At 33.3% G+C, this 16278-nt stretch overlaps 1 protein-coding gene across 1 annotated transcript; it reads right to left on the bottom strand.

Annotated features, from left to right (window-relative positions):
• Positions 1-13001: 13001 nt before the first annotated feature.
• LOC145642573 (uncharacterized) lies at positions 13002-14975 on the bottom strand. The gene is made up of 2 exons (XM_081693775.1): positions 14782-14975; positions 13002-13657 (listed from the first exon to the last, which is right to left on the bottom strand). The coding sequence occupies exons 1-2, from the start codon at positions 14879-14881 to the stop codon at positions 13197-13199; spliced, it is 561 nt and encodes a 186-aa protein (XP_081549901.1). The 5' UTR covers positions 14882-14975; the 3' UTR covers positions 13002-13196.
• Between the last annotated feature and the right edge of the window lie 1303 nt (positions 14976-16278).

Here is a 16278-nt window from a genome sequence, read left to right as displayed (position 1 = left end):
TTGGTTATTTATCCATTTGAGTGATCGTTATTTAATTAAGATGAGTGGATGAGACTTGAAAGATTCTTGAATTGTATTCCTGCGATTTAATTGGCATTGTCACATATGCATATGCTTTTTAGGTTACGTTTTTTTTGCCACAATAGTACGTGTTCTACGTACGTAACTAGCCCAGGGAATTTAAGCTCTATCAACCCAAAAACGATCATGGCAATAAGGGTCCATCTGAGTTTTTAAATCCACCCAAACCATGGAGTCGAGTTTGATTTCATCACGAACTCGCGGAGCCGCCCGTTGGCATACACAATCAAGGGAGGCTGCCTTGCTAACGCGTCCAAACTCTTAACCATGGTACCCTTTGACACCCAAATAAGCTTGGCCATAGTCGAACATAGAACTTTACTTTAGGTTGCGAACTTCATTGCATCATGCTTGACGATGTGCTTATATGTGCTTTTTTTTATTGAATTTTTTTAATTAATTTTTTTTTCTCTTATCAAACTCTTTTTTTTTTTGTAGAGTCGAGTCATAGATTTTTTTTAAAATTTGAGTCAACCCGAATTTTTATTCTCCTATCCTGCACAAGAGTCAACTTGTTTTGGTCATAGCCGGAGTTCTAAAAACAGTTATGTGTCGTGCCACTTATGGATCTGTAGCCCCGAGTTTTATCTTTCATTAAGCGTTGGTTTTGTCCCAATAAGAGTCACTGATAAAAAGTTATAACTGATTTACTACAACTTGTCCAGTTTAGGTGTCTTTTTAGCGCCAACCTTTTTTTTTAATATTTTCTTCGTGTCAAGCTAGTCTTAGCAAAGTCCTTTAATCCATGTTAACTCGTATAACATAGGATTATAGATATTTTATTTTATTTTATTTTTTATACCCATGAGTCTTAACTCTTCTAGAATTCTAGTCATCTTCCTAATTTCTTGTGATCGATTTTTGTGCTAACCTTAACTTGTGTTCTTTGTCTTTGATTGTGGTTGATCTTATTTATGACTAATGATTGCCAATGGACCGTTTTCACCTAGTAAATAGCATAAACATTATAATTGGACAAAATTAATCAAGTTAGTTTGTCTTTTAGTCTTCCATGCTATTTGGTCATTGGGTCCTTTGTTTTTCACAACGTCCTCATGTCTAGCCATGCGATCATACCACGAATCTTAATAAACTCACCTAATCACACATGTTGAGTCACTGCACACACTTTGTCTTCGAGTAATGCACTATATTGTTTATGATCGTATATTAGGACCATGCATTCGTCATTTTCCGTCGTAATAGGAATGAGTGGAGTATTTCCCATCAGATTTCAAAAAATTTTCATACACTCTTCCTTTCCAATCCGAGTATTGAGTGAATGCATTAAGTGAAATCATCCTTACACAGTACTTGAGTCTAAAATCACTAGGCAATAGTTAGAAGAATAAGGGGAACGCCATTCCTTCCTTCTGTTCTTCTAATCAAAGCATCAACAACACAAATTTCTTGTCCCCCCTAGCAGTAACAAGTAATTCATAAGCAACCATGAAGACGAAGCAGAAGACAAGTTTCCATACAAGATTTCATGCTTTTTTTTCTTCCTTTGTTTCAACCCCTTTCCCCAAATAAGTCTAGCATAGGTTCTCCTTATCCTTATTTCTATATGCCATGTTCAATCAATGATCATTTCTTTCCTTCGCATTCGATCATGTCATTCGCCAAAAAAATATATAAAAAATAAAAAATCAATTGCCGAACTAAACACAAGGTACACCAATGATTTGAGACACCTTTCCAACCCTGTCATTTCCCATTAACCATTCAAGCATACATTCCATTTCTTCATCAACCACTTTAAAATCATTCATTTCGTGTCCTTTTTATAAAAACGTTTATTTCAGTTTATTTTGGTCCCTAATCTGGGTCTATTGATTGAATATTTGGATGGGGATTCAAAAGATCTTTCCAACGATATATTATAAGCCCAAATCCGAGTTATAACAAATAAGTTATGACCAAAATATTAAACTGAGCCCAAACAGAACCTAAGCCCATCTTACCTACAACCCAATGATCATGTGGAGGGTCCAAATTATTTAATCCCATTCCTAAAACAATTAGAATTAATTGGAAGCTTCTATAAGTTTCTAAAATATCTTAATTATCCTTTTTGAAAAGAGAAGATTAAAGATTTGAAATTGAATTAAACTCCTTTTTTTTTAAGTCCTAATTTTATTCGAATTAAAAGACATTCAAAGATAGAAAGATATTATTTTCGTGCCTCAAATTTTTTATCCAAATTTTATATGGTTGGATAGCCCTTGAAATTATCTTTCCAATGATATATTATAATATCAATTCCGAGCTATAACGGAAAAGATATGAATAAAATGTCAAACTCTATCCAAAACTGACACCGTTTCACTATTTCGGCTATATCTTTTATTCTATAAAATATTTTAATCTGATTCTAATTGGGTTAGAAATTATACTTCAAGATATTTCCAATAATATCTTATTCCGATTTATGGATCAAAAGATATGATAAAAACAAAAACTGCAAAAACTGCTATCTATCGAGTTTTATTCTTATTTAATTCGGATCTTATCTTGTTTTTTCGACCCTTCTTTTTTCTCTATAAATAGAGGTCATATCTCCCCTTTTTCAATGATCAACAAGCTTGATCATAAAATAATTCTCTTCTCCCTCTTTAGCCTAAACACTAGCCTCCCTCTTTAGGTATAATTAACTGAGGGTTTGGACCAAATGAAATCTATATTTATTTAAATTAAATTACATTTGATTTATATTTTTATTGAAGTTACTAATAGTTTATTCATGATGTAGCAATTTAAAGGAACGCGCGGAATGTGAGTAATTAATTAATTTAATTACTCTTATTTTATTTTAATATTGCTAGTATAATGATTGGGGTTATTTTATATTTGATTTAACTAACGCTATTATTATTTAATTGCTTCCAATATTAATGTTTATTCTATTATTATTTATGATTACCATATTGCATGTTTAAAGGAAATATGTAATTGAAAATCACGTCTAATAAGATAATTTGGACAACCGGTTTAGATTCCTTTTTAATCTTGTTAATAATTCAAGTGATCACGATATTTTAGAATTATGTGTTCATTAATGTTTAACCTAATAATAGTTTGGAGCAAATTGAATATTTTGTTTGCATGCCTTTGAGATCACAGGAATCACTTTTAACTATAAGATTCGAGTAGAGGCCAATACGGGCGAATGTGACTCCATGACTCACTTCGTACCATCATCCCCGATCCTCTTTTCGTGGTTCCAAACCATATGGAGTTAGTAATCTCATGGATTATGAATGGGGTGTAACCTCCACGGGTAAATCGTTGTTGCCTTCGTTGTCCCTTTATTTGTGGTTGCCTTTTATGATCCGTGAACAGTTTACAAGTTCCTTAGAAACTTGTTGGCGGCTCCCTACTTTCCTTGTCCCTAATCGTATTTTGTCAATTCCCACTTCCTATGAGTGCCAAGCATATTCACCACATGCTTAACGTAGGCACAATTCGAACGACGCCTACAGGTTCACATTGGAGCTGGTTCAAACCGGTGGCCTTTATGTTTTTGCCACCGGTTTAAACTAAACCAGTGCCAATTAGCTGCCCCGATTTGCACTTGCCATTTTTGTACCCTTTTTTTGCCACCAGTATCCGATAATTGATTGTTTTGCCGACAATTGATTATAATTTATGTGTTTCAATTTCCAAAGGTGCTTAATTGAATATGATTCATATTATTTCCGCTGCGTAGTACCCATAAACTCCTACAATGGTATCAGTTAGCCTCTTGCATGAACGCGCTTGATCATAATAATACGATTATTTGATGTCCACGTTAGTTTTATAATCAATTAGGACGGAGAAATTAATTTAATTATGGTTCAATTATTATTTTAATGTGATAAAACTTTTGGAATCGATTAAATGTGATTTAATTATGCTCAAATAGCCATGAAGAGGACCGAATTTTAGCCCTAATATGTTCGAAATTTTCGAACCCTAACCCTAATAATTTCGAATTTTTTCAAAATTTATAGCCCTAAAATATGATTTTTGTGCTTGATTTTGTTTTATTTCGATTTATTTTATAATTCATAATTTTAATCGGATTGATTTAGGCATAAAATTATTTTGTGTATGATCATCTATTTAATTTTAAAAGTTAGAATTAAATTGGGATTGATTTTATGATGAACCCTAATTTTAAGATTGAATGTTGATTTAATTTTAATTTTTGGACTGATTTAATTTTTGGCAGTCCGAGAGGGAGGGTGGAAGGGCAGGAGATCCGGGGTGGCTGTGGGCAGCGGCGTGCAACGTTGCACGGTTGATGCCACGGCCACCAGCATCCCTTTTGCTAATGCTTTGTGGCAGTGGCTGCCGTAAGGCAGCCAGCCACCGTGGCTAGCCTTAGCTTGCCACGCACGAAGGCTAGCCACGCACGGTGGCCTACAGCCACAGCAGGTGCTGCTGCACGCTGCTGCCTTACGATAGTGGCTACTGCATAAGCATCCAACCATTGTGGCTAGCTTCGGCTAGCCAACCACGGTGGTCGCGTGAGTTGCACGGTTTCCAAAAAATATATATAAAAAAATCTGTTTTGAAAAAAATATATTTTCTAGATAAATTTGATTTATTTTGGTTAAGCTAAAATATTTTGAAAATATTATCTTTTATTTTAAAAGACAAAATCGGTTTTATTTTTATAAAATCAAATATTCAAGAGTTCTTATATTTGATATTATCCATATTTAAAGTTGTTAAATTGGTAATTATCCTAATTGAAGTGGTTAATTTTTTATAAGATTGATTAGGATATTCTGAGTATATTCCAAAATGATAATATAATTTATTTAAATAAATGTGATTATCCCATAATTAGATTAGGATATAATTGATTTTAAAATTATTTGATTGGCTAATTAGAATAGAATCTCCTAAATTTGCAAGGATAATCATGGAAGATTAATTATGATTTATCTTTCTAAATTAAAATATGATTTGATTCTATCTCATGACTAAATTAAATATATGATATTTTATAAACGGTCAAGAATAATATATGATATTATCTAATTATTATTTAAAATATGAGATATTTTAGGAAATGCGTTGACTTTATTATATACATTCGATGTTGTAGTTTAGACAAGCATGTTGAGTGATTTATTATATGGCACTTTTATAATATATGATATTATGTTGTTATATATAGACTAGTATGGCCCATAGATTCTTAAATATGATCTGCGCATCGTGAACTATTTTTTTAATCTAAATACGGTCTGCGTAATATTGAGTATTTTTGTAACTTTTATTTAAAGTAAATAGAATAGTTATTCAAATAGTGTTAGTTCAAAGAAGCCCATGAAGTGAAGGCCCAAAAGAGCAAGGTGGATGGAGATCCATGATGATTCAAGTGGGAGCATTTTCATTTCTAGTTTTCTTAGGACTAAGGGACCATACTATGTCATGCTTTATTTTATTGCATTAATATATTATGCATGTTAGATTTTATTTATGTTGATTGATGATGCGCCAGAGTTCACTAAATAATCACAACATAATAAATCTAGGTCCCAGTAATATTGAGGTAGATTTTCCAATTAAAAACCCGATGAAACCTTTGATATTTATGATGGGTCATGCCTCATTTGGGTGTCATATTATATCTCTGGGGAGTGGGGGTAAATCACGTTTTACAATTTTAATTGGTTATACTCAACAAGGTTACCTAAAGAGTTTAGAACCTTGAAGCTAAGGGTAATAATTAAACATGTGATGATTAATTATTCAACCAAGAATTACAAGAGTTGTAATCAGTAAAGAGTTTACTCACCTTGAAAATGTAATGGTTGATGGTAGGGCCTCAGTCCGATCAATTATTGCACAAATAAAGGATCTTGGAATAACTTAAAATTCAATTAGGATCAATTAATTATTGAATATAGTGTTGTAAAGTTACCTAATGAATGCGTTTATTGTACTTTAATTTTAATTAAACATAATTATTAAACTTTGCCTTATTTTGACATAGATGGGTAGCTGTAACACAATGACAACAACGTTTACAATCTTCGACCATTCCTTGAGAAGGATAGGTTGACAGGGGATAACGTTTCCAACTGGGAAAGAATGTTAAGGCCTGTTCTGAAATCTGAAGGTAGAGAGGATGTCATTGGCACCCCATTGCCAGGACATCTAGCAGAAAATCCAACTGCGACAGAGATCAAGAAGCACAAGGAAGCTCATGACAGAGTTATACCTATCACTTGATTAATGATTCCTACCATGGAGCCTAGTCTTCAAAAGCGTTTTGAGGACTAGGATGCCTACTCAATCATGCAAGAACTCAAAGCTTTGTTTAAGAAACAAGCTAGAGTTGAAAGGTATGAGATCCATCGTGAGATTCTAGATTGTAGGATGGAGAAGGGTGCCACAATTCATGATCATGTTTTCAAAATGATCGGCCTAATTCAAAGTGTGGAGAAACTGGGGCACCCATATAGTGATGATTTGGAAACATACATCATTCTCCATTCACTACCAGAAAGTTTCAAACAGTTTATCATGAATTTTAACATGACTGCCACTGCAAAGACTATGAATCAATTGCATGCAATGCTGGTTAGTGATGAGAAACAAATCCCTAAGGAACCTAAGAAGGAAGTTCTTATGATTCAAAAGGGAAAAGGGTTCAAGAAGAAGGGGCAAAATGCTAGTGCCAAGAGCAAGGGCAAGCAAGTTGCCAAGGCTCCTAAAAAGCCTAAGGCAACTCTAAAGCCCAAGGCTGCAAGTGAAAGTGAATGCTTTTATTGCAAGAAGAAGGGGCATTGGAAGCAAAATTGCCAGAAATACCTCGACTTCCTCAAGAAGAATGGAGCATCAATCTCGAGTATTATGTTATAAACATTTTAACTTTCACTTAGGTATGTGATACCAAGTTGTAGTGCTTAACATTGTGATGTTGCGCAGGAACTGCAAACAAGTGAAGCTAGCAAGGAAATAGATCTTGAAGGTGCACTAGAAGTATTTAAGTGGCCAGAGATAGCTTCATAGTTTTAAATTTTTATTAGGTTATCATGATTTTAGAACAATTTCCAGTTTTGATGAGACAATATTTCAGTTTTGTTTGAATACTGATTTGGTTTACTAGGCTTAGATAAGTGTTGCTCCATGACCAAGGTAATAAATTGCTTTCATTTTGCTAGATATGAGTTAGTTTTGTTTTATGGCATTGATATAAGTACATCATAAAAGTAAAATTTAGATGATTAAAAGTACACTTACTTATAACAAGTAAGGTTGGGTCACATTAACCATTTGCACATCCAAAGTTATGGATGGACTCTTATTCTTATATGATTATGAATCACTTGAGAATTAGAAGTCATGCTTGATAAGTTAGGATGACTAAGTTGCCTTTTAGTAGAAAGGGTAAAATAAGCTAAAATGACCTTATGGAACTTATACATATGATGTATATGGACCAATAAGTTCAAAATTAGCAAAGAGATTTAACTACTTCATTGCTTTTACTAACAATTTAAGTAAATATATCGATAATTACTTAATGAAGTAAAGCTTGGAAACATTGAAATGTTCAAAATTCCAAAAATGAAATGTAAAATCAGTTTGAGATAAACAATTTAACACCACACTATGATTGTTATGATAAATATTTAACTCAAAAGGAATGATCATTTAAAGAGAATTGTTGAATTAATTCACAATCCAGAAACATTACAATTAAAGTGTATGTTTATGAAGAAGGAATCAAACTTTGCTTTCCATTGTTCGATCCAAGATTTAATGATTTACAAATATCGTTTTGAGGATATACATTACAACAACAATTGCGAATATACTAAACAGGAAACTTAACCAAAGCAGTAGAAAAGATGTCATAAGAGTTATGATTTGGAAATGTTCCAAAAGTTATCTTTTCTAAACAGGATTAAGGGTTATGAAAACAATGTAAAATGTTTACAAAGATGACATAATGCACCCTAAATAAGAAAAATAGTTCTTCATGGGTTTTCTCATGGAAACTAAGAGGTATTATTCCTACAATCGCGTAGAAACAAAGTGTTTGTTGCTCGCGATAGTGTGTTTATAGAAAGAAATATCTTCCTACAAAGCCAAGTGGGAGTAAAGTTAGATCTCAATGAGATTCGAGACGAGCAACAAATGGATGTGGATAACACTACATCAGAGATGAAGTCATATGAAATCAGCTAATTTGATAAACCATATGTCTAAGCAAGCTAATTCCACTAGTGAGGCTTCTATCGTCCCACTTGAATGAAAGGCTTCAAAGAGTTGAAGAGAATAATTCTATTGTTGCTCATACTTATTGTAGGTTACTTGGGATCAAAACAAATAGTAATTTGTTGAAATTCTGAGAAAAGGTGGATTCTAAAATTTTCTTATTAGAATGGTTAGAATCCATGCCTTGCAAGCAAGCTTTGGATAAGTGCCAACTCAGGAAATGGCTTAAAGCCATGAAATCCAGTACGAACTCCATGTTTGTAAAGATGTGTTAGTCCATAATAGTCTTACAAATAGGGTCAAACCTATTAGTTGGGTAAGCCTATTCTGATTATTCTAGTTATGGATATCAAAATCACCTTCATGAAATGTTCTAGATGGTGAACATGTATATGATACAACCTAAGATTTTTGAAATCAAGAAATTCCTAGAAAGTTTTGCAAACTTCAGAAATTCATTTATGGATTGAAGTAAGCATTAAGGAGTTAAAAAATTCGTTTTGATTAGGCAATTAAACATTTTGATTTCCTTAGTAGAACGAAAAGGGAATCTTGTAGAGACAAGAAGTTTAGTGGGAGTAATTGGTCTTCTTAGTCTAGTATGTAGTTGACATACCGTTCATATGAAACTGATATATCAATGCTTGAATAAATCAAGCAGTGGTTAGAAATATTGTTTCTATATGAGAGACTTAGGAGATGTTGAGTACATATTGGGAATCAAAATCCACAAAGTGAATCTTGAAGAATGATTGGACCTAATCAGGAGACTTATATTGATGAGGTTCTTGACAAGTTCAAGATGTAAGATTCTAAGATAGTATGTCTTCCCATGTCTCATGGAACTATGCTTAGTAAAACTCAGTGCCTTAAAAAACTAATAGAGTTGAGTTGTAAAAGTAGTGTACCTTATGCTTCTACAAAAGGATCCATTACATGTGCCATGAAATGTACAAAGCAAGATGTTGCATATGACTTGTGCATGTGTAGCAGTTTTCAAGCAAATACAGAATAAGCATACGGAGAATTACCAAGAACAGATCCTTGAGTACTTGAGAAGCACTAAAAGGAATTCTTCTAGCTATTGTGTTAAAAGGTAATTTAAACAAGTTGTCAAAAGGTTACACGAATGCAAGTTTTACCAAACAGGCAAGATGATTCTAGATGGTGATGTAAATGCATATTTGTGTCTGGATGGAGAAGGACACTGAGCTTGAAGAGTTCAAAAGCAGAGCATTGTTGCATACTCAATGTCAGAATATGTGTATTAAACTATAGTAAGATAGTTAGAGAGAAAGTTCGGATTAAAATGTCATGTGACTAACAGGTAACCTTTGCCCAAGAATAAAGAAGCCAGAGTCACATCACAAATCCAAACTTATAGATATGAGATATCACCTCAATTATGAGATCATTGACTAGCGGAAGGTTATGTTCTGCAAAGTTGTATTATGAGTGAGAAATCACTAAACCCCTTCCATGGACTAAGGTATGAGAGTCATATTAAAGTCTTAGGATTGAAGTAAGTTATGTAATTTAAGTTGTATATGTTTTGAGAAAACATATTACATGAGAAATGCATCAATTTGAAGAATTATGTTTAAAATAGAAATTATTATTTCTCTTATTTAATTATGGTTTTGAAAATTAAATAAAATGTCCAAAATAATTATGAATTGATGGGCTCATCAGGTTGATGACCCGGTGAATTGAAACCCCACAGGTGAACAAAATTCATATATTATTTAAGTTCCTAGTTCGAGATCATTAAAGTGGACATAAATGATTTCAATAAATGAACTACCAAGTAAGATTGATTGGATAACGCAGTTTCATGGGCTATAGGGGCATAGTGATGCTCGGTCAATCACTTGGATATGCATGAATGATGCATGATCGAACTATTGACCTACTTTGAAGTTCAAGTATAGAGCTTCCGTATATATTAGTGGATTCCTTTGACATGAACGGAACATTGATTTCATTCAATGGATATTGTGACTATGGTACACTCAAACGTCTAGCCGTAATTGGAGATTATAAAGGGTGTTTCCTGGTTATTACAGAAGTTGAGTGGGAGGCTTGTTGCCACAAGATTGGATAAAGTCTACCTATTAAATTAGGAAATGTGTCATGTTCGCTTGAAGAGGGAGAATTCGGAAAATACATGGTCGCGTTCAAATGCATTACACAGTAATCATTTGGTTTTGTAATTATAATTGAGATTTCAAGAAACAATTTGTAAATTAATATGATCTCAACATGTGATGAAATCATATTATCAAATCGACATATATATTAACTTAAGGAATTTGAATATTGCACACTTGTCTCAGACAAGTGGGAGATTGAAGGAGTTATGTCTTCGTCGTGTGCAATTACTAGATGTATAAATGGATCAAATTATGGAGATAATTAAGTTCGTACATTTTGGTCGTCGTTTTATCATAGCTAGAGGTACTAACGATCTTTGGACTAGTAAATAGCCCAAATCCCAATTAGACGGACCCTATAAGGTCACACAAAGGGCCTAGATCGAGCACCAGAGGACGAGGCCCATCATGGGCCTCATCCCCTATAGTGGCCGACCATATGGAGTGGATAAGAGATTTTTGGGCTTCCTAACCCTAGTCTAATTATAATAGTATTATAAATAGACTAGGTGCCTAGGGTTTGTATGTATGCAATTAACTGTATCAGTGTGATCAAACCCTAATTAGAAAACACGAGACCTAGCCCTTATGAAACTCTCCTCTCCTCTCTCTCTCGACTCTCTCCTTCCCAGCGCCTCCTGTGGTGGCTCGTGGTGGTGGTGATTCGCGTTGGTCGGTCCTTGTCCCGAAAAAGTGGTGATCGCGGTTTTCCTCTATCACTCGACCAATCTAGTATTGGTGGACGGCTCGTTCGAAGCTCGTGGACTAAGTAGAGGAGCAACGCTTGGGGCTCTATTATCTCCCTGATTTGCATGTCGAATAGTTTCGTGGAATTCACGCATCAAAGGTATGATTATGTGTCTTGTTTGTTATGCATGCGATTCTTGATTAGGTGCTTAATTGAATATGATTCATTTTATTTCTGCTACGTAGTACCCATAAACTCCTACATATACAAAACGTACTACAGATTGGCACCACTTCTCACATGTACTTGGAGTCCAATCCAAAGGTTATTCAATTTAAAACCAAACATCCGATAATTGATTGTTTTGCCGAACATTGATTATAATTTATGTGTTTCATTTTTCTTTATAATTGAGCTCAAAGTAAGAAACCATTTTTTTTTGTAAGATATGAGTGAGGAACAAATAGTGGTGAATTCAAGAATTTAGATATGAGAGTAAGAAATTAAGTTTAATAAATACTGTTAATTAACTAGATTATTTTACCGATTTAATATATCTCTACTAGTTTTAACCATTACATATTTAAAACTAAATTATTGAAAATTTGTCTAAAAATTCAAGATTTATACCATTAATACAACTTTCAAAACATTATGCTTTTCGTAATTTTAATTAAATAAATAATTAAAGATATAAATGGTATAATATGTATAAATATTGACAAGAATGAAACTAATTTTACAATTAAACAAGAATAGAGGAAGTTCTTTGGATGTATTGCTTTGAGTAATTGGTTTGAATACTATTAGATTTTATGCACATGGGCTTTTAACAAATTACTCATTAACCTCAAAACACATTGCCCCATTTTCCTTTTAAAATATCCTTAACAGATTAAATCAATTCCCTTTTAAATAAATTTTCCTTATCATCTCCATACATTATTGAATTGTCACCCTAGTTTTTAGGCCCGAGTAATGGGTCATTACATGGGGTTGATCATTAATATACATTTTAATTATGGCTGGGTAATTTAAGCGGTTTTTCCTTTTTAAAAAAAAATTCTTTTTTTTTTGTTTTTTTTTATTATATTAATTCAATAAATAATTGACATTTGTACATTGTGGGACCCACTAACGGTTTTTTTTATGGAAAAATTAAGTGGTGGTGAAATCAAAATTTTGGGTTTTTTGTGTGGCGTTATAACAAAAGTTTTAAAATTTGTGGTGTTATAATCAAAATCGTGACAAATTTATGGTGTTATTTTCTAATTATTCTATAATTTTACAACAAAATAAAACTTATTAAAGGTGTACCAGCAAAGCCAACAATTTTATTTAATATATCAATGAATTATTTTATGATATGACTGTCGTTGAGGAAGTCAACGAATTCTTCCTGGAGATCGAACGACGATACGTACTTGTCAAAACAATAAGTAATTAATATAAGGACTTTTTGTGAAAAATTACCTTATAAAACACTTTTTTTGCAAAAAACTACCTAATAAAAAAAATGTTGTAAAAAACTACCTTATAAAATGATAAATGTTGTAAGAGACTACCCTGGGTCGAAAAGTCATCGTGGACTTTTATTTTCTGGTGTTGATCATGTCACGTGCCAATTAAGAAAAAAAGGAGGGAAATGGTGAATTAAAAGTCATGTGATGTGATCAACGCCGAAAAATGAAAGTCAATTGTAACTTTTCGACCAATGGTAGTCTCTTACAATATTAACCATTTTATAAGGTAGTTTCTTACAACATTTTTTTGAATAGGTAGTTTCTCGCAAAAAAAGTGTTTTATAAGGTAGTTTTTAACAAAATCCTTAATATAAAGAATATAACATGTAACTTCAAACACCACGCCCAATTTTATTATTTTAACATTGCATAATTTGAAAATTACAAGGGGTACATCAAAAGATAATCTACATGACCACCATACAAGATTTCATGATAATACCCAACTCTTTGATCAACACATTATTAACATATACTTCGTAATAAATATCAACACTCCGCACATTTTATAGCCATTACTCATTAGTTACCCTTTTGTTCTTCGGAAGTTTTTGTCACCTTTGGGGGATAGTGACCACCATGTCCACCGTGTCCGTAGCCTCCATGGCCATATCCTCCACCATGTCCGTAACCACCACCTTGGCCATATCCGCCACCATGTCCGTAACCTCCACCTTGGCCATATCCGCCACCATGTCCGTAACCTCCACCTTGGCCATATCCGCCACCATGTCCATAACCTCCACCTTGGCCATATCCTCCACCATGTCCATAACCGCCACCATGTCCATAACCACCCCCATGTCCGTAGTGTCCATACTTAGACTCCTCCACGGACTCCTCTTCTTTAGGTGGGTAATGACCGCCGTGTCCACCATGGCCTCCACCATAGTGGCCACCACCATGTCCTCCACCATAGTGGCTGCCACCGTGTCCTCCATAGTGTCCACCGTAGTGTCCATACTTAGACTCCTCCACAGACCCTGCAAATAAGAAATATATGCATTACTATTACTACAATGACATTCTTTTCTAATCTTACAGTTTGCTGTAAAACAAAAACACTACAGTTTTCTAAAAACAAAAGGGTAATAAAGTAATAAGGTAGCGGTACCGGGTAGCTTTTAGCGGTCGAGTAGCGGTAGCTATTAAGGTAGTGAGTAGCGGTCAATTAGTAGTGGGTAAAGGCTAGCTGTCAAAGTAACGGTTAATACTATGAGTGTTTGGCAAAAGTAGCGGTTACAATGCCAAAATATATCAAAATTCATATAAATATTGTTTTAAAATTAATAAAAATTTGTCAAACGCTACCCGCTACTTCTAAACGCTACTATTTTTAACCTTTGAGAAAACCTACCTAAACGCTACCTCTATCGTTAACCGCTACAAAAATCGCTACCTTGCCAAACACTCTCAAATTTTTTCTAGTAGTGTTTTGACTTGTCAAAACGCCAACTGCTACCTCAAAAACTACCACCAAACATGACCTAAGACATACAATCCGATTCGCTCATTAGAAAATTAGAAAGATATAAACTTTATTTAGAAAAAGTATATAAATGACGTGCTTTAGACCTGCATGTGCCAAAGCCCTAATTAATTATCCAAAACAAGATTATGCAATAACGAGATCTAAGTGCATGCAATATTGCAATGTGTATTTTTAATTTAAAAATTATGTACAAAACTATTAAAAATTAATTTAAATAAAGTACTTGTAATGATTTTTTAGGTGCTCCAGCTGGATAATAAATTCATCACAAGCTGAATTAGGCCTTGTTTGGTTAGGTATATGAAGTAGAAATTCTCGTGAAATCTCAATTCCTATGAAATTTTAATTTCTTAGTTTTTAAAATTTTTGATTGAATGTAGGAATTTCTATTTCACATGGGAAGTGCCACTTACTTAAAGGGAACTATGTAAGTTAATTCCTCCATTTTGTAGGAAGTAAAACTTCCTAGAAAGTCTCAATTCCTACATTATTGTCAACTTAACAAGTATGTATATACTTATTTTTATAGGAAATTAAACTTTTCATGAATTTGTTTGTCAACCAAATAATTCCTTATACTCATAAAATAGAAATTATAAGGCAATAGAAACTCACGTGATTTCTCATTCGTTGAAGATTCAGCCAATTGGCGAGCTGAGCATATGACTAGAGTCACAGCAATAATAGCAAGCAGCAAAGCCTTTGAATAGGCCATTAGCAAGTACTTCCCTAGGAAACAAGCTAATCAACTTGTACAACTATTTGTGAAGACTTAACTAATTCTTCTTTAAGTTGGATAGGCAAAATGTAGCACATGTATTTATAGGCAATATATGAAAGAATGAGGGTCCCAAAGTAGGTTAGCAGTGGAGGAAGTACAAATAGAGGGTTGTGAGACAAATGCAAATGTCTCACAACCATTAAAATAACATAAAAGTAAAAAGAAGAGAGAGAAAAGAGGAGAGAGATAGGAAGAGTGAAAAAGGTGGTGTGAGTCTCACAAAAACTTTTTATAAATGGTTTCACGTGCAAAAACGACATAAAAAAAATTGGGACCACAACTATTGAGAGTATATTTTGTACCACTGGGGATTTTTATAAGTACTACTAAAACTGCATTGAGTACTACTGGGAGTGTATTTTGTACCATTAAGCTGTAATGGTATTATTTGACAGTCTAATTAGACATTTGAACTTTTTTTTTTAAATACCACTAAAATTATATTTTGTACCACTAAGAGTGCATTTTGTACCACTGAATCTAAAAGGGCAAAATTTAAATCCCGCATAAAATGACCAATTTACCCCTATGAGATACTTCTACATCTCTATTAACCCTCCGTTTATATAACTTCTTAGCAGTATTATAGTACTTTCTCCGTCCTTCTATTATATGCTTATTATTTTCCTGTTGATTGCACGAAAATTAAAATATCCTTAAATTTAATAATTAGAAGTACAAATATGCATGTGAGGAGGGAGAAAGAAAAAAGTGGTTGACAATTAGGAGAGAGAAAGTATTAAACCTAATGTCAAAGTACAAAAAAGAAAAAGAAAAAGGATGAGAAATCATCAAAAAGAGAATAAAGTACAATAGAAATAGACACTTAATTTTAGTGACCCAAAAAAGTAATACAAGCATATACTACCTTCGTTACAGGTTATGTGCAACGATTTGATATAAATTAGAGAGGGAAAATATCTAATCGTTGTACATAACCTATAACGAAGGTAGTAATAAAATAACGAAGGGAGTAATAAATAACGGTAGCTTATACAATAGGGTGAACAAAAATTGAATAAGGGTGATAAATTTGAGTAAGGCAATCAATTTAATTTGTACAATTATGTAAATCTAGGTGTTAAAACATAAACTTAGTACGTGGATATTATGTGTACGTTACATTGCCACCTTTCATTTCAATTTTACTATTTGACAAGTAAATGCTACAACTTGTGTAGAGTTATGATTGAAAACGATCTCACCTAATTTGTGGATAGGTACGGTAGCAAATATAGCAATTCACCTACTTGAAAAGTACTTCGTTGATTATTGGTACGATTAATATACTATTACTTCGGTGAGTTGTTTCGGGTTGTACTTAGACGTTT

This window comes from Chenopodium album, chromosome 1 (genome assembly GCF_948465745.1).
Source record: "Chenopodium album chromosome 1, dcCheAlbu1.1, whole genome shotgun sequence".
Taxonomy (NCBI): domain Eukaryota; kingdom Viridiplantae; phylum Streptophyta; class Magnoliopsida; order Caryophyllales; family Amaranthaceae; genus Chenopodium; species Chenopodium album.
Note: the sequence above shows the minus strand (reverse complement) of the source record. Positions and strands in the feature narration are given on the sequence as shown.